Here is a 20,548-nt window from a genome sequence, read left to right as displayed (position 1 = left end):
CCCCTCCATTTAAATATAATTAATTATTTATTACAAATTTGCAACCTCACACCCAAACCACTCCCAACAGCAAACGGTATAACTTGTGGGAATCTTTTTGATATTGTTAGATAGAAGAAGGACAAAAGTATTTAATGTATAAATTTTAATTTTTTAAAATTATAAATAAATAAGATATAAAAAGTTCAAAATTATTCATTGATTTTTAAACCGATTTTTCCATTAAAAATGAGATTTTAAGGTTATTTCTCAACATATATCCGTCCGAGAAGGTTGAAGTTTTTATCGAAGATGGACATCAATGAGGTCTCTCCGTAGATACTATAATATCCACCCAAGTCCTACATTTTCGGTTAATATTTTCGATTTATTATTTTCATGTTTATCATGTTTTTCCTCAAAAATTTTAGATTTTTAATTTTTTAAAATATTTACATTTCTCCGAGAACATTGAAATATTTCAGTGGGTCTATTCGCCTGCAGCAGTCTCCCTCATTAGTTAATATTGTCAATTTTAATTTTTAGGGATATCACGATGCTCTTCAAAAATTCTCGTTTCTATTCTTTATAAAATACCTACAGCATTGCTTCGAAAAGATTGAAAAATTTTTTGAAGATGAAGGCGAATGAGGTCTATCCATAGAAATTATAAAGTTCTCCCTTGCTTAATTAATTAATTGTAATTTTAATTGTAAATAATAATTTTTCTTTTAATTACAGTCTCCGATAAAAATCGGTCCCGGCAACAAACCATACAACTTGTCTAAAACTTTTTGATGTCCTTAAATAGAGAAAATGTTAAAGTATATTTCTTATAAGATACAAATTTTTAAAATTATAAATAATCGAAATATAAAACACTTTATCGAAAAAATATGTTTTCTTGCCAATATTTTGTCGCCCGTAAGGACTAAGAAATTTAAAATTAAACAACCGATTATGTTTTTTTTTAATACGAATCTTCTAAAATCAATAAAGGAAGACTTCGAGTTATCAATAAAAATTACAAATGCATGTACATTTTTGTGAATGAACATTTATTCAATCATTTCTAAAAATGGGTTATACGTTAAATAAATGCCCTAATATCTATGATTTTTGAACAAAATACGAAAATTATGAAATAGTAGTACATATGTATGTATGTATTTACATAATATATGTACATACAAATGTATTGTATATGTACCCAGTATATATAAACATAATAACATTTTGAACATTTGTTGAAATAAAAATAATAAAATACCTGCTTAATAAAATAAAAACTTTCTTGCTTGTTATTTTTATGAATTAGGTAAAGAGAAATCATTTTCAAAGAATTTGTTGATTTAAAAAAAAATACCTTTTGAAAGAGGTAATGTGGGATATGTCGTTCAAATAAACAACGGATTCGTTACTAAGTGTTCTCTAATGTTAAAATATTAAAATATAATGGTGGAAAACGGAAAATAACCCTAATTCGTAAAAACAACTTCAAAAGTGAGACATTAAAATTGTCAAACGTTCAAAAGTAAATCTAACGTCGCGTTCCCGATTTTTTGTTTATTCGCGTAGCACTCCGTCACTAAGTTACTGTTTTTTAACAGGTATCACACGACCTATAATCTTATTAAAAAATTGGTATTAAGGATAAGTGAGAGAGGGTTACAAAATATCTTAATAACGTTTATTTTATGCAACCATAATTACATATTTTTTATCATTTTTCTCAAAGATTTTTTTGGAATTTTGGAAAACAACTCAAAATAGAAGAAAAAGTGCAACACTGTTTAGAAAAACAAAAGACCTTTCGAATGATGTGCTATATGACCCATATTTCTATTTAAGATTTTGAAGTGGGATAACTACCCCTTAGGGGGTAGGTCGGGGTGGGTTGAAAACTACCTTGAAATGATTCCCCCTTCCAACCTTTCAAACCGGTGTTTCATTTTTTTTAAATTCATTTTCATTTTAAACTTATAGCCCATTGACGGCTTTAAAAGGGACACCCGGTATGTATGTACCATACCTGCGTTTCCAATTATCGAGCTTGCCTTAAAGTTTGGTTGTCCTAGTTTTTCACTAAACTCCAATGCCTTTTCTTTGATTAAGCCCCCGGATATAAGTAAGTTCTGTCTTCTTGTCGATTTAAACCACTCTAAAACTGCTTTATCTACATTTTCATACATGGGCTTTTTTAGTCTCTTAATACCCCCACTTGTCCTGCCACTTTCCATTGCGGTGATGACTGAATGTTTATTTTTCAAAATTGTAGACATTGTACTTGCCGAAATCCCATACTTCACCGCTACATCTTTATTTTTTGAGCCACTTTCCACTTCTTTTATAACCTTGAATTTTTTATCAACAGACAAAGCTTTTAAAGTAAGTTTTGATGACATATCAACAAATGCAAAAATCCAAAAATGTCTTTAATATAATTTGTAAATTGAATAGGGACAGTATTTTTCACTTAGTATTAACTAGTAAGTGAACTTAGCACGCACAGAAACTGAACTGCTTACATAGATACATTAAAAAGACAGGTTAAGATCAGTCGTAATTAGGGGGTTCCCCGAGAAAATTCGACGTAAGTGGGCAACAAATGTTCCGTTCGAGTTATCAAGATATTCGAGTATTCGAAGTTCGAGTAATTAAGACAAACTAACACGCATCTCCTACTTTTGACGCTATTGCCAACCAATTTGGTTCGACTTATCAAAAATTCGAGTTATCAAAGTTCGACTGTATCTTATTATTCAAATAGATACACATATCATTTATTGAAACGATAAATATTTATTTATATATCATCCAAAAGTAAAAGACGATGAAAAGAAATTATCGTTTTCAGTAACAGAGTATATCTAAAGTCTTTTTTTTTGCGCCTCGGTTTCCCGCTTAAAATAACGGCGATTAGAATCGGCAAACGTTGCCACGTTTAAGGAACGCAAAAATCGCGAAAATGATCCGATAAATCGATGATAGATTTTTCAAAACACCCCTCGATATTTTATTATTTATTATTTATATAAATGATATGCATCAGGTTTTAAAAAACTCCTTTGTTAACTTATTTGCTGATGACACACTTATTTCAGTCTCTGGAAACGATTGCAAAGAAATAGCTACCAAACTGAACACCGAAATGCAGTATTTCTACGAATGGCTGTGTCAAAATAAACTGAAATTAAATAGCTCCAAATGCATGGTTATCGGTTCTAAGATTAACTGTCAAAAATTTGACAAGTCGGTGTATTCTGTGGATATACAGGGTAATAATTGGATTCGCAATTATGCTTTGGTAATCATGCTGAATATCTATGCAAAAAAATTTGTAAGAAAATAGGGTTTTTTAACCGTGTATCGCGGTTTTTATCGCAGTGGACTAAGATATTAGTTTATAATAGTATAATTTTGCCTCATTTTCATATGTTTGTTCATTGCTTATATCTTGTACAAAAGAAGATTTAAATAAGTTACAATTACATCAAAATAGGATTATGAGAATCATCCTTCATTACTCTCCACATCGGAGCAATCACTCGGATTTTGCGAACTAGATGCACTTTCACAAGAACTTTCTGATAATGATTGTCGTGGTTTTTTCCGATTTTTCTTTTATAACGCGTCCATTCGGCGCTCCAATCTTTGAAGAATCATCAAGACGGAACTTTTTCCCTCCTGGGTCATTGATGACCCAGGCGAAGCCGACGGACTACGTCGCCGTTTTCGTGAATACATTGACATAACAGTACACAGGAAATAACACGGAGATGTGAACGATTCCGCACTAAAAGGAAGACTGAAGTAGGTACGTATCGGCACCGGTCGGGAGCCGGGGGTGCGACACAGCCGGGGTGAGTAATTTAACGTTTGAACATAGTGAGCGAGTTATGTACAATGATTTCTACGTAATAAGGATAGAGAGAGAGTGAGATCTACGATGTCAGCATTTGGCCACGATGGTACTATGAAGAGACCGTGACATTCATATCGTCCGCTTTTCGGATACGAATCTACAAAGTCTTAGTTTTAAGTAATATGATTATTCTTGTTGTAACTGCTGCTGCAGAAACTCTTAATTTTCGATAAATATCAGAAAAAATGACAGACCAAGTAAATTGGAATTTATTTAAATCAAAATTGCAAAACATTCAACCTTACGAATGTGATAGCAATACCTTAAATAAGTTTATCAACACATGCGAAAGCTTAACTAATGGTTACGCTTCCCTTGCAAATTCGGTATTAAATAAACATATTTTTGAATGTATCCAGGAAAAACTGGTAGGCAGAGCCGCAGTTCTAGTAGGTAATCGCACAGAAATTAGTGATTGGAAAGCATTGAAAGATGCATTGACTCAATGTTTTTCCGATCGCCGAGATCTGAAATGTTTAATCCAAGAATTAGTTAGGACTAGGCCCAATAAAAACGAACACTTGATAAATTTTGGAAGTGGACTTCAATTATTAAGGAGCGACATTGCACAGCGTATAAGTAATGAGTCTAAATATACACCGGAAGAAAAGCTTTCATATATTAAACATTATGATCAAACCGCCCTAAATACATTTATCGCAGGGTGCACAGGCGTCTTAAAAAACAATATGCATTTAAAAACACCGGAAAGTCTCGCATATGTAAATGGAAAATTTTGAAAGATTGTATGGGACTCTGAACGAGCCTTATAAATCTCAAAAACCGAACTTCCAAAATTTAAACAGTTCACCGACAAATCAACATCTTCAAATTTTTTATCAAAGACCGTTTAGCAATAATGCGTTTGTACCACCCAATCTCGCTCAATTTCCAAATCAGCAATTTAGTAACCCCGCACAATTTGGTAACTTAACGAGATTCAGTCAACAACTATTTAATCAAAATTACTTTAAGCCCCCACAAAAAATGTTTCCAACTGGCCCAGTTGACGTAAGGCCCAGACAACTACCCCCTCAAAAATACTTTACCAACAGTCAAGTTTTCGGTAAACCAAAAAATGTATTTAAGCCCGGACAAACAAACCCACGCGATTTGCCCAAACCTGAACCTATGTCGACAACGTCTAGGACAACTTCCATAAGACGAGACCAATATCGAAACCAAAACGACTATTTCCGATCGAACCCAAACACTCGAAATAACTTTGTCTTTGTAGAATCACATTCAAATGATGTGACGAACTTCGACACCCAAGACTCTGAGGATAACTTAGATTATTTTGACCCGCGTTTTGAAAATAATTTTCCTCAAGAATATTTTGAGACAATCGATGAATCAATACAATGTCAATTAGAAAATCAAAACAATCAACACTTAGACGTATCCCAGCCTAGAAGAAACCCCAACTTAATTGAAATAAACGTATCTTCGTATAACCCTACTTGCAAATTAACTCTTTAAATATTAAATTATTAATAGACACTGGTAGTAATAGATCAGTATTAAAACCTATTGTTGCTGAACAATATTTTTCGAATTGTATTTATAATGCACAAAATACTATAAAAACAGCCGTAGGCAGCGAAAATACTCAATTTGAAGCTACTATACCTCTACTTACAGAGTTTGGTATCGATCACGAAATCGATTTTATCCTTTTCGATTTTCACGACTTTTTGGATGGCGTTATTGGATTAACTGATTTGATGAAAATGAATTTAAATATTGACTTAAATAACAAAATACTTTCGAAAAAAACAATCCAAATTCCTTTTAAGTTCCGCGAACCCACAGATTTAAAATTTTCATTTTCGATAAACTCTCATAAGAAAATTATTAAGAATTTGCCAGTTAGCGTTTTTGAAGGCGATATTTTAGTACCACCTACTGAAATAAATAACTTCTTTATTCCTAGAACCATAATATCCCACGCGAGAAACGGATTCGCACCCGTTGAAATACAAAACCACACCGATAAAACCATTAACACGACCTTGTTACAACCAATTCCCGCAGAATCGTTTATAGTAGTTATTATTCGTTACTTCACCATCCTCCGTCGCCCGGGGGAGATTTTGTGATTGAAAATTTACAGATTCCCAAGCAACCGAAAAAAAAAAGATTAGTTTGACCATTCTACGAGAGATGTCGCCGCCCATTAAGAGCTCAGGTTTCGATCGCCAGATGTCACCCCTAATGCCAGTGTTGTAAATTTCAAACAGCATATTTTCGTCAATCCTAACAACATCAGTGGCCATTTCAATTTTTTTTTTTGGCTGCGTTAAGTACACTTTTTGAGTCACAGTCGATTTAAGAGTTTTGGAATAAATGCGAACAATTTATACATCCACATATCCCTACTTGCGAAGATGGGCGGAGCAATGAATTTTTGTCAACTTGTATAAGCACTTTGATAGTAATAAGAAACAAGCACCCGTCACTAGATACAGTAGAATCAAAACCTTTTGGAGGTCTGTCCCAAAATTTTCCTCCTTATCACTGCGATAGCTGCTATTATTGAAAGCAATCGTTTGCCATTCGCCGTGGTCGCCGAAACTGCGATCAAAGAAAAGCAAACGAACTTTGTAATTTAGATGCTGAGCGGTAACCTTTGGTAACCTTGCTACAAAAATGTGTAGCTTATCGTTACCGTTAACTGTCATGGGATACAGCTGACTCCATTCTTCCGGCCAAACGCCACTGATATTGTTATTTTTAAAACAAACGTACGCTTCGAAAACCCCATTGGGTTTATTTAAGTAGAACATATTTTGCACTACCGCTGTTAATAAAACATATTGAGCACTTAACAAAGCCATGTTTCTCACTATATTGAGGCGATTTAAATCAATGAACTACTTTTTATAACACTCAAACAAAGCGGACATTTATTTTGTGGAGGCACGGGTCCGTCGATATGAGTTCTACTATCCGATCGATTATAGTGAATAAAACAAGGCAAATGAGTCTGCAGGTCGAAATTGTTTTTCTGCTTGTCGGATAACGTATGCCACATAGCCAGCAAGTCGTAGGATTTCACGTGTTTGATTAGGTATTCCGCGGGAAGCTCATCGACGTTGCTTATGGGGCGATTCATCACTTAACACTTGAGAATTAATTTTGATTTGCTCGCTTTGCGTTAGTCTGTTTTATATGTTGCCGCTCAAAATAAAATTGCAAATGCACATGCGTAATCCACCATTCATATGAAAGGTGCACTGAGGTCGATCCAATTCAAATTTGAGCGGTATCAGCCAACTGTCGTCGAATTTTTCGATATTAACAATCTAAGGAAGGTGTAGCTGTAGTTGTTGGATCTTCGAAGTCAAAAAATCAATTTTCGGTTGCCCTCTGAGGTAGATTATGTCCGCGGTTTCAACCAAACGCCTAACCAATTCGTCGATAAAGTTATAGTCTATAAGACCTGTACTATATTTTAATCCGTGGTGAAAACGCTCGAGCCAACCTACGCTTCGCTTATCAGCATGAGTCAACGTTAAAAAATCTCTCGGCGGCTTCATTATGTAGTGGGCCATTTGATTTCCGTCGTAAATTGCAATTTCTTTAGCGACGAAACCTTCACCGTCCTTCAGATTAAACCCTTGTATTTCTAGTGCCACGATCCGCATGATGACAACTGTCAAAAATGTACTGTTTCGCCTGATATTTATGGCAAATTTTTTGAACATCTGCGAATCGGATTTTTAAAATCCGTTACATTTGTTTTACTATTTTAGTTAGCGGATTGTAACTAAATACTTTGTCATGTAAAATGAGACAATAAACCGATGTATCCTTCTTGATATTAGCGCTAGTTTCAAATTCAATTCGCATTACCACGGAACCAGTTTGTAGAGACTCTCTTTGATGAGAACAAACGATGTGTGTAATGGGACATTTTTCTTTGAAATGCTGCGGTGTGAAAATTGGCTCATTGGACGTCCAGTAATAAGAGTGTCTAAAATTAGCAAACATATCATACAGAGTCGAATACTTGTTTTCTTTAAAATTTAGGTTTAAATCATGGTACGGATATTCCGAATTTAAAAATACTTTTATATTAGTTAAATCGACGTCATCAAATTGACTCATATCCTTTTCTACTCGACCTTTCCTATTTTCGTGGAAGGCGATAATGATATGACGCGGAGTTTCTAGTTTATTTGTTGTTTTCACGGGCCACGTGTGAGTTGTGGTTTCAGGCAGAGATGAATATTCAATAATTTCCCAAGATCTGAAACCGATTGTTATCTCTTTATTAGACTCCATGATTTTCGTTAAAACAAGTTCTTCTGCAATATTTGTCATTATTTTTGGGATTTTCCAATATATCTTTTTAAGCGAAACTTTAGGTATTTCGGGAGTTGTGGTTTTTGGTTCATTGTCGTCTAAAAAAAGGACCGGATCTAAATCGTTGCTGGCTCGTATTAAAACTTGCTTCATATTCAATACAATTTTTTGATAATCTTCGAAGAATCCTGATAGCATTTTCAACGGAATAGAGATGTTAAATTTTCCGTGATCGTCGACCATAATTCTGTCACTTGCATTTCGATTGGGAAACCATCCTGCATTTTGAAGTTTTATACTTTCGTTGGTATTATAGGAAAGATTTGCTTTTAATGTTGATGCCAAACCAACGTTCCTGACTGCGTCCAAGGTGACGCCATTAAGTTCGTACCGGATATCTCTAAAGAGAAAAGCAATTCCATTGTTAATAAACCTTAATTTTCCAGTGTACTTGTCATCTTCATTAGTAAGGACCCCCTCGATGTACAACACACTTTCACAGGGTAAAGTGAAGGAATCTAGTTCCTGAATTGGTATGCGTATTTCGTCGTTATAGTCGAATTTTGAAGACACGAATGGTTGATAAGTATGAAACTCTGAACTTACGATGGAGTTGTCGATATGGAGTTTTTCGTTAACATTTAAAATTGTCATTTTAAGTGCACTTGGAATCCCAATGATTTCAAAAAGGTGCGGTTTGTGCGTGTTAAACGTTGGCCGTTTCTAATGGCACTGGATTTGCAAACGATATTTCTCTTTTTATAGTTTTTTTTTTTGTGATTGTACTGTAACCACTGATGGTTCTCTTATAAAAGTCCTGTTATATCTGGTAACCATTATTGCTTTTTAAATGCAACCTCACTGTTATCGTTTCGTTTCTAAAATTAATAAGATCTCCGTCTTGGTCGATGATTTTTATAGTGATATTATTAATTGTCTTAACACTGATTGGAAAATAAAGTATAGGTAGGGGCGACTCGACTATTTTATACCCAGGAGCTACAGCCGGAAAAAACTGATGTATTATGTGAACCGGTTTACCATTACTGTATGAGTCAACACATATATTAAAATCGACGCAAATAGCATTGACTTTATTAATATTTACTACTTCATCCTGTTCTGTAGTCGATGCTTCAACTACTCGCTTTTTAAATCCAAGCAGTCGACCTATGGAATCATTCGAGGAAAAGTCAATTCGTTTAGAACAAAAAATTGAACTCTTTAAAGTGTTGGAATTTGATTCCAGAATAAAATCGACCTTCTCTTTAAATATCTTTTTCACTTGGTTTTTGACGTATTTCTCGTTAAATCGTACGTTCCCTCTGCAATAGTTATAACTTTCCTATATGTAACTTGTTATTACCGGGTTCAATATTTGGTATGCTCATGTACGTCTCGAAATCTGCTAGTCCCAAAAAGTATTCCTTATCGTCATCTAAATAAATTGGCGGATTGAAATCGGCGGATAATATAGAAGTTTTCCCACTTATGGAAATCGTAGTGGGCATTACGAATCTAAATTAATCACTGACGTTTCACTTTAACGGCATGTTATTATATAGAAATTTTAGTGACAGATGTCCGCAATTGTAAGAATTGGACTTTTGTTTGGTTTCATAAGTGTAATATATGTTAACATTTCCGTTAGAATTAAGATATTTAACTAATTCTACAGGCGGTTTCAAATTTCCGTAACCATCAAAGTAGAAAGCCTTAGTTTTGTCCTTTATGTAGCTGACCCAACGAGTTCCCTGGTTTTTCTCACTATCCAAGTGAAAAATTCCGCATTCTTCAATTTTAATTTTTCGCGGTAAATTATCACGCATAAAAACGCCCCTGAAATGCGGAATTTGTAGTATTTTGCATATTTTTCCAGATCGAGGTTTGTCAAAGCTCTTCGGGGTATATTTATTTGGACTTTTTTTTCTCTTTTGGGTATTTTTCTCCTTCGACACAACACCGCCCTTATATGGTTTAATATAAAGACCTTTTCCTTCACTTCTACTGTTTTTAAACGGTTTTACGTATAGTCCTTTGCCTTGGGCTTCGATGGCTCTGTTATGACATTCTTGTTCTGCCAACTGCTCTTTGACCGCTTTAGCATCGTTTACTGCTTTCGCGATACCTGCCGCTCCTCCGCCTAGCGCGCCCAGTGCTCCCAATATCGGTAGTAAAAGAGGTAAAAATCCACCAATTTTATTAGGTGTTTTTATAATACGCTTTTTTTTTTTTGCTCGCTTTCATTTTGCTTGCTTTTTTAACACCCATTCCCAATTTTCGCTTTCCTTTCATTACACCTGTTATGCCTAAAGCGGCTGTTTTTTCTCCAAACGAAGAGTCCTTTGCTTTAACCCTCTGCCAAGCTTTATCTTCTGATCTTGTCTGCTTCGTGTCTCTTTGTTAAATTGTTAGACTGAGAGTATGCTATATCGTGCTCTTTACAAGCAGCGTCTAAGGGATTTATACCTGAATCACCTCTATTTATTCTCTTTTGTAAAGTTTGTTTATAAGTTTATTTATCAATCCTGAACCTTTCGCCCTGTTTCGATGTACAATCATGAGAGTGTTAGGAAATACTGTTTAAATATTTAGGAATTATGCTATAAATACTTTTGCAAGTTCTTGTTAATGTCTCAGTCGAAATGAAAGTTGTTAAGCAAGCCTTTTCTTTACCCGTAAAAAACCACGACGCAAGCTTGGTCCGCGAATTTCAAAAGCACGGCGATCTCTTTGGAGGTAGTTGCAAGAGGGCACTAATTGTAGGACCCTCAAATTCGGGTAAAACCAACGTCATGTTATCATTGCTCGAACATCTTAATGGAATTAGATTTGAAAACGTTTACTTATATTCCAAATCCCTGCAACAGCCAAAATACGTGTATTTGAGAGAACTGCTAAAGCCTTTACAAGAGATTGGCTTTTTTGAGTTTGAGATCGATGAGAATATCGTTTCTCCTCAGGAAATTAAACCCAATTGTGTTGTAATATTTGATGATATTAATTGTCACGATCAAAGTGTCATTAGAGATTATTTCACTCACGGTAGGCATAAAAACACCGATTGTTTCTTTATTTTTCAAGGATATTCTTCTATACTCCAGCGACTTATCAGGGAAAACGCCAACCTTCTGATTTTATTCAAGCAAGACATGATGAGTTTAAAGCATATATATAACGATCACTGTATGTTGGACATGTCATTTGAACAGTTTAGTAATATCTGTGTGTACTGCTGGAACGAACCTTATAATTTTCTTCTGATTCACAAAGATTGTGAGTTAGATAAGGGCAGATATAGGAAAAACTTCGATTCCTTCACTTATATATAATATCCCAAAATGGATAAACGCCTAGCGACGGAGCTAATAAAATCAAGAAACGCATTTAGAGAAAAATATTAAAGGCTAAAACAAGCCGCAAGTGAATCCCAGACGCAACTCGAACAAACCTATAAACCGATAACTCAGCCTCTGCAGCAATTAATTTCATCAATAAATAAAACGGATATCAAACAAGAACCGTTTGAAGAAAAAGAAAATATTAAACATGAAGTGTTAACCTCGACGCCTACCAAAATTAAGGAGAAAAGAACCGGAAAAACCCCAATCTTACCTTCAGAATTGCCCTCATTTTTTGATATCTCCTTTCCGTCGATCCAACAACAACAAAGCAATGTTGTAGCTGAAAGTACGGGTCTTTCGGACAGCGAAACTACGTTGGGAAATCTGTCAGATATTTTAGAACAAACTAAGCAAGCTATACAGGATTACGTCGACACTCCCGCTTACGAGCAATGGTTGAATGACTTTGATAAATTACCACGAACATACATTGATGACAGCGTAAAAGATACCCAACATATATTTGACCATAATTATGGTATCGTTCATGACATAGAAAACGATAATTTTTTTTGGGCTTAACCCAAAAAGCTGTGGAAATTGTCGGTAAAGATGTGAAGGTACAAGGTATTACATACCCTGGAATTGTGGGTTTGTATGAGTTACTTTTCAAGAAGGTGCCGGTCGGTTTCAAATCGCAAGATCTAGATAATTATATGGATATACTGAAAAGAACAAACGCGTATCGGAGAAACCATGATCCTAATGAACAAGTGCAAGGAAATGCATCATATAAATATATATAAATATAATTGGACCTTTCTTACCTCTCCATCTCAGGGTCGTGAAAAAGAAACACATTAATTAATTAAATTCGTAATTTAATAGTGAGGTAAGACAATGCCTAGGCTAGCTCATTAACAACCGAGAAAAAAAAATAACAAAGTAGAAAAGAAAAAAAAAAATACTAAACCAAAGCCAGGTTGGAAGGCGGTGAAGGGCACCTCGGTCAGTCCCGGAAGGTGGTAGGTAGGCGCCACGTGATTCGAAAAAGGTACTTATCAACCCGAGGTTCCAACCCGTAAAGGAAATAAACAAGTGAATCACGAACAATAATTTATTTCCTTCAACCTGGTGGTAGGTGTGAGTGTCAAATCTCACCTTCAAGTTTTGGCGGTGCAAAAGAATGTAAGACACTATAATTTAAGGCTACAAGTTCCGCAAACCGTTCTTGAAGAGAACAGGCCACTTAAGCTACCCAAACCTCAAGATGTCCCGAACGTTACACAGCTGTCTGTCACTATCCCGGGAACCAAGCCAAGATGGAATGGTGGCTCAATGGGACAGCCGCAGGTGGGCAGTCCCAGTTAACCCAGCAAAGTCCGTCCGGAAAGCCGGCTGCTCGATAGGGGAAACTCCACAACTAAACATGTACCCAAGAGACAGCATACACTGCAAGACACCAAGTCTGGTCTGGTATTCCGGTGAAAGAAGAAACCACGTGGAAGGTTTGCGGGAAACGGAGCAACAATACGTACAATACTCGATTCGAGGGTTTTCTGGAAATATGGGGCAATGACAATTCCTTTCAAAATCCCTCGTTGAGGAAGATTCCCATTCCAAACTCCAAATAGATCCAAAAGTATGGGAAATCATGAATTAGTGACCAATTCACATATCCCCCTCTTATTGGGGTAGCACTACCGGCTCAAAAAGAAATCGGTCACACAAAAGAAAATCTGCCACAACCCCAAGCTCCAAAAGCTAGCGTACAAAATGCCGGACGATTCAGACAACCAGTTTTATTAAAAGGCTAAACGGGCACAAAAAATTAGAGGGAAAACGCCACTCTTGCCAACCTAGTCGACGGTACGCCGCCAGTAGAAAGAACAACCGAACTATATCTGTGGTGATGGCCGTATGGCCCGTGCCAAAGAATCGAGGTTGCGTCAACGAGATCGAATTACCCGAACGCTATCTATGGTGGCGACCGGACGGCCAGTCACAGAAAATCGAGGAAGAATAGGTTAAGAAACAAAACAATATTTACTAGGCTCGCCAAGGAATACCGAAGCAATGAAAAGCAAATGCGGTCCCTAGTCTCATAGAGTGACAGATGGTAATGGTTATGACTCCTTCTAATGCGCAACTAATACTCTGTTTTTTTGCATTAGTATCTCTCAGTAAACCGGTGTCACTTAAGAGAAAACCAAGCGAACAAGGGGCCACGCACACAGCCGTTGCAGCATAAAATATTTATGGTTCGGCAACACAATCGGCCGGGGAGTACAAGTCCGAAACTAAAGGAACCGAGTCTACAAAAGAACGTGTGTTCAAATTGCAAAATCGATATGAACCTAATAAACAAGAATTTTAATTGTTAAGAAGCACTCGCCAAACAGCAAAAGGTGAAGGAAATGGACAGTACAATTAATTCTACAAGGTACTAATAAAATAAACCCGTTACTTCGCAAATGTGCCAGCACTCTCACTTTAAAAATGCTAAATTTTACCATTGAAATATGAAACCGTCACACCTTATTTACAGCAGCGAGGAATAACAAAAACAAAAAACCCGGTGAGACGACTAGCTGACGCATTTTCTAAAGTGCCTCCGCCTTATAGGACAATCAAAACTGGGACAGGGCTAACTTTAAAATCAAATAAAGAAAATACAGATTATATTTATTGGGATAATGTTAACAAGCTTGTCGATAGATTAAGACTGTTATTGGCATCTACTGCTGCGGGGCACACGGGACATGAGAACGAAATAGCTTCAATTATTGAAGAACTGAGAGAGGGAAAAGTTATCTTATAAAATAAGCACGACTGAGAGTTAGAAAATTATTTGAGTAACAACTGCTGTCATGACTATTAATAAATTTGGTACACACTTTAATCACCACCCTAACGAGAAATACGATAATTCAATGAAGGAGTTGGAAAAACATTTATCCAAAATAGAAGAGCTTGAGAAGACATTTAAGAGCTATCAGGCAGATATCAATTCCCAACTTAATAAACTTTTGCCACAACAAAACCGATATACACAATGGGCGAACAAATACAATACGAGTTTGGACCAAATAAATCAGTTAGCGACAACAACTAATGAATGATTTAAAATGGTGTTTAATTCAAATTGACGGGCAATCGACAAAGTAATGAGCAGTGAGAAAGCACAACTTGTCCGAGAGCTGCACAAGCCGGCACGCAGAAATTACGCGCGTATACAGAACTATAATACGAGGGCTGGATGATTTGTGGCAAGCGGATTTGGCTCAGCTAGACCTATAAGCGAAACAAAATAAAAACTTTAAATTCATACTAGTCGTGATCGATTGCTTTTCAAAATACGTGTGGTGTCGATCGTTAAAAACAAAAACCGGTGTTGAAGTTACCAAAGCGTTTACCCAAATTCTCAAAGAAGGACGCCGGCCGCAAAATTTGCAAACTGATCTCGGCAAAGAGTTTTATAATATCCATTTTAAAAAAATGACGGGTAGGTTTGACATAAATCACTACAGTAGATATAGCAACGTGAAAGCTGCCGTAGCCGAGAGAGTTATACGTATTCTCAAGGAAAAATTATTTAGATATTTTTCGTTAAACGGCACCTACAAATGGATAGATGTTTTATCCTCTGTTGTGGAAAAATATAACAGTAGCGTGCACAGGACCACCGGAATGAAACCTAAAGAAGTGAAAAAAGATAACGCGCCTAGTTTGCTGAAATCAGGGTACAGCCACTTGAAAATTGTAGGACCATCTAAACTTAAACTGGACGACGTTGTAAGAATCAGCAAGACCAAGCACGCGTTTAGCAAAGGTTATACTCCCAACTGGACCACGGAATTGTTTAAAATCGTAAAAGTGCAGATTACAAATCCGGTAACTTATCTGTTGGAAGATATGAGGGGTAAGCCTGTAATGGGCGCTTTTTACCAGGAAGAATTGCAGAAAACCGTTAACCCTGACGTCTATCTCGTCGAAAAGGTGCTGCGTAAACGAGGAAATAAGGTTCTCGTGCGCTGGTTGGGCTTGGGCAAGTCACATGATTCATGGATCGACACCGCGAATATCCTATAAATTTCTTCTATTATTGTTGATTTTGTGAGCGTCCGAGACAGACATGGAACAAATTGTGTTGCCGGATAATTTTTTAAATTTATTGCAAGAGAATGATTTGATGGGTCCACTGCCTTCGCAGCCACCAACAGATATTCCAAAAAGTAAGCATACTGCTGCAAATTCACGAGTTAAGAAAGGAAAAATTGAATCTCTACCGCAAGCACAAGGAGAATGGTTAGAGGCGTTCAAAGATGACAACTGATAGAAAATATGTCTTTAGGGCGTTAAACTTAATAATTGCACAAAAATTAAACTGTAAAAAGGGGTTTATTTGACGTAAACAACTGCTTATGCCAGGCACACGCGGAGCAAGTGAATGCCCGGCGGCTGACAGGCTTCAGCGAACGTTGTGCGTAGACGGTGGCGTCCTCTCACGGATCGTTGTTGTTGTGCGCGGACGGTGGCACCCTCTTACGAATCGTTGTTGTTGTGCGCGGACGGTGGCACCCTCTTACGAATCGTTGCCGAACAGCCAGGAGGGCGAGTGTTGACTGGTGGTGCTAACAACAACGAAAAAAGGGTAGTTTGTGAGGCGTTCAATTTGAAAAACAATTTGGAAAATCAGCTGATGCAATGTGAAGTAAGTATCCACCAGCTCGAAACTCAGTTGTTCAGGCCGATCTCCAATTACTGTGCTTACGTGCGGAAGAATACAGAGCAAAAATCGGATATTTCCAAAATTTGGCTCCAGGACATATTGTATAAAAAAGAAAAAATAGTCAGTAACTGTATTTTGATATAAAAATAAAATCGCGTTAAAATATTTTCATTTTATTTCAAATGTTAGCCAGGACGCTTTTGGTCAGATTTAAATTAGGTCTAAAATATCTATGGGACAGCTCTCGAACAGGTTTAGGACAGCCTTAAACAGGCCCAAAACCTCTACGGAACAGGTTTCGACAGGTCCGACACCATTTTGCTTCTTTAAACTGGAATGTTTATTTCGCATTGCGATCGAACAATTATATATATATATATATATATATATATATATATATATATATATATATATATATATATATATATATATATATATATATATATATACAGGGAGGGATGTGGTTGAAGTAATGCGGGGTGATGCCGCACTTTCCCTCATCGAAAATTTAGATTCTGGTTTCGTTTAAAGATTTTTTTTGCGTTTTTGTTCACGTCGAAGGAAATGCGACGATAAACTCGATGTCGAAGGAAACGCATTCGGTAAGAATATCAAACGTTTCGGTTAAACCATTTCTTGTGTCGCAGGAAAACACGTATGCCGTTCCTAAGCGGTGTAATATGAAAATCTCGTTTAAAACATTTTTTTTTTGCGGCGAAGGCAGGCGACGCGATGATCTCACCCGCCAAAGTTTCGTTTAAACATTCCGCAAAGCGATGATGTCATGCAGCCGCTGCCGCACACCGGCGATGCGACCACGCTGCCACGCGGCGGGCGATGATGTCATCCAGTCGTCAAACGCGACGGCGGCGGTACGCCTGAGTCACACACAATCGCGCTGCAATTTACATTCACGCCACGACCAACGGTCGAGTGTCGAAGCGAAGCGGCCCCATACGACGACGGTTTTGTTAGGTTAGGTCGCTAACTACGACCAATTTTATCAGCGGGTTGCGTTATATTGCGCAATTCTCGCAAACACAAATCTTAATTATTCTGAAGGAACGTTCTCGAATGTAATTTTAAATTCATTACCCCAGAAAAATTGGCTTAATTAACAAGTGACCGCCGCCATAGTGAGACTTCATTCTTTGGATTTTTGTTTGTGTTTCAACACTTAAAAAAAGTAAGTGTCAAGTAGAGATCTGGAACAGTTGGAGAGTGAGACGCCTATTCCTCGCAGCAAATAAAAATGTTCACCTGCGAATATTGCAACCGCTCGTTCAGCCGTAAAGACCACCTGGCGAGGCACGGGGATTGTCGCGCAGCAGTACAAATTTGTGACGTTTGCGCCGGGATATACAAATCCGAGGGGGCTCTCCGACGCCATCAACGCGAGAAGCATGAGGTTCCCAAGGCGAAAAGACCCGCCGCCGCCCCTATTGCTGCAAGCGCCCGAGACTTGACCTACCGGAAGGTAAGGATTTTTGCTTTTAAATCCCAAACAATTCTCATATTGTATTTTATAGCTTCGACATCATCATCATCACCATCATCCACGCGCCATTGTACGCAGTGTAACTTGACCATTCCTGCAAAGAGATGGCAAGGACACTTGCGTACTTTGGCTCACCGCCAAAAATGCAGCGTGGTGCAGGAGCCAGGAGTAGAAATGATACAGACCTCCTTCCGTAACCGCATAGCTACATACCGTCTGGCGTCCACCGTTAACCCTACCGACGTTAAGGGCTTCTTGGACCACCTTAGGTCCAAAATCCTTACGTTGGTAGAGTCGAACGTCCGACGCTACGGCAACGTAAAAGTCGGTATGGAGCTATTCGGAAACTTCCTCTTGCAGACGAAGGAACAAGAGGAGGTCAAGTCCTTCAATAGCAAATATCGGCTGGTGAGCGGAAACACCGATCTGGAGGAGCTGTACGTCCAGTTCGTCGACATCTTGGCTACCAAAGCGTCCGAGGTTCAGGAAAGGGACAGCGGTATGATTCATAAAAATGTATATTTCCGAACTAATTTCTTTCTCTTTTTTACAGGAACTCCTCCATTTAGAAATAGGGATTAACAAGTACAATCCCCTAAGGGCGTCGTCCTATGTTAGCCTGCCCAAGGAAATCGAAGCCAAAAAAGCTGTTTTGAACTTGCAAAATACGGACGAAAAATGCTTTATGTGGTCGATCTTGGCTGCTCTCCACCCAATTCACTGGACAAATAACGCTAACAGGGTCAGTAGCTATGTAGAGTTTCAGAACGAGCTGAATTTTACAGGTATCGATTTTCCCGTTAAACTTAACGACATCCACTTTTGAACGACTTAATGAAATTTCGGTCAATGTCTATGGCCTCGAGAGAGTCTATAACAAAATCCATAATGATGTTGAGGTCGTTGGTCCTTTGCATTTTACTGAATCTCGTAAAGAGAGACATGTAAACCTCTTATTAATTAGTAATGACCAATGAGAAAATCATTATTGTTTAATAAGAAGTATGTCTCGGTTGGTTTCAAAACAATTAACTAAAAGGTCCACTACAAAGTTTTTATGCGATGGGTGTTTGGTTTATTTTTATAACGAAGAAAAACTAAAGCGTCATAAAGAACACGACTGCACTCACATTTCCATCAAACTTCCGACCACCGAATTGCGCAAGGATAAATACGGTAAAGATGTTCCCGCGAATAAGCTGAAATTTGAAGAATTTGAAAAGAAATTAAAAGTGCCTTTTGTTGTGTACGCGGACTTTGAAACAGTCATGACTCCTTTACAGGTGGGAGGCGAACCGAATCCCGACAAATCGTTTACCGTCAAAATTCATATTCACGAGCCTTACTCTTTCGCCTACTATGTCAAATGTAACTTTGACGATTCCCAGTCTACTTTTAAACAGTACAGAGGTCGGGGCGCACACAAAATTTTCATGGAATGGTTGGAGAGCGATTGCAAAGCGCTCTACAACAAGTTCATGAAAACTTCCGTGTCCATGACCACTCTATCGTTTGAACAAGAGACCGGCTTTCGAAACGCTGCCGCTTGTCACATTTGCGAGAAGCTACTTAATGCAGAGGACGAAAAAGTAAGGGATTATTGTCATATGCCGGGCGAATTTCGAGGTGCGGCTCACTCCACTTGCAACTTGAATTTCAAAGTTCCGGGCACATCCCTGTCTTTTTTCACCATTTTGGTTTCGACAGTCATTTATTTGTAAAATTTATGGCTGAAGAAGGGGAAAAGATCGATGTCATCGCCCAAAACAAGGAACGTTACATTTCCTTTACGAAACATGTCCTAGTCGATAACATTGAGTCGGAGAAAGGAGGCAAAGGGAAAAGGGTATTTTTAAAACTCCGATTTTTAGATTCATTTCGATTTATGGCATCCAGTTTGGACAGATTGAGTCGAAATTTGAACGATAGTCAGTGTCGGGAAGTCAAAAATTTTTTTAAAAATGAACAAGAATTTCAACTTATTCGACAGAAAGGCGTTTTTCCATATACGTATCTAGATTCTTTTTCAAAATTAGACGAAACCAAACTGCCATCGCACGAGGACTTTTATGACTCCATGCGAAAGAGCAACATAAGCAGGGAGGATTACAAGCGTGCCTGGACTGTGTGGAATTTGTTCAAATGTAAAACTTTAGGCGAATATTCAGATATTTATTTAAAATCCGACGTTTTACTTTTAGCCGATATTTTTGAAAACTTCAGAGAGGTGTGTCTGAAAACGTACGGTCTGGACCCGAGTCAGTTTTATACGACACCGGGTCTATCATGGACGAGCGCCCTTAAGGCGACAAAGGTCGAACTGGACCTGTTGACCGACGTGGACATGATACACTTCTTGAAGCACGGTATTCGCGGAGGAGTAAGTCAGTGTAGTGTGAGAAAGGCCGCGGCTAATAATAAATTTTTACCTAATTACGACCCTTCCAAACCTACCTCTTACGTCATGTACTTGGACGCTACCAATTTATACGGGGCGGCCATGTCACAATACCTCCCAACGGGAAACTTCGAGTAGTTGGAGGAGGGCAAAATTCAAAATTTAGATATTACGCGTATCCCCAACGATTCACCTAGGGGCTATATTTTCGAAGAAGATTTGGACTATCCGGAAGTGCTGCATAACGCACACAACGAACTGCCTTTTTGCCCGGAATCCATCGTTTCGCCAATCGCGAAAAATGAAAAAACTTTTTCCAAATTTAAACAATAAACGTAATTATGTATTGCATTATAGGAAT

General features: G+C 37.6%; 1 protein-coding gene across 2 annotated transcripts; it reads left to right on the top strand.

The window, feature by feature from the left end:
* The first annotated feature begins 17,766 nt into the window (after window positions 1-17,766).
* On the top strand, window positions 17,767-19,510 carry LOC132698054 (uncharacterized). 2 transcript variants are annotated; one of them, XM_060663901.1, is made up of 2 exons: window positions 17,767-18,288; window positions 18,343-19,510. In XM_060663901.1, exon 2 carries the CDS (start codon window positions 18,794-18,796, stop codon window positions 19,508-19,510), a length of 717 nt encoding a protein of 238 aa, XP_060519884.1. In that variant the 5' UTR covers window positions 17,767-18,288; window positions 18,343-18,793. The 2 variants fall into 2 exon arrangements, with proteins under 2 accessions (XP_060519884.1, XP_060519885.1); XM_060663902.1 differs by having other exon boundaries at window positions 18,343-19,377.
* Window positions 19,511-20,548: the final 1,038 nt, after the last annotated feature.

The sequence above is a fragment of the Cylas formicarius genome, unplaced genomic scaffold (genome assembly GCF_029955315.1).
Source record: "Cylas formicarius isolate icCylForm1 unplaced genomic scaffold, icCylForm1.1 PGA_scaffold_2__14_contigs__length_35257938, whole genome shotgun sequence".
NCBI lineage: Eukaryota > Metazoa > Arthropoda > Insecta > Coleoptera > Brentidae > Cylas > Cylas formicarius.
Note: the sequence above shows the minus strand (reverse complement) of the source record. Positions and strands in the feature narration are given on the sequence as shown.

Excerpts from the sequence above, each read along its gene's own strand:
- LOC132698054 (XM_060663901.1), top strand. The coding sequence starts at position 18,794 with ATGTCTCGGTTGGTTTCAAAACAATTAACTAAAAGGTCCACTACAAAG.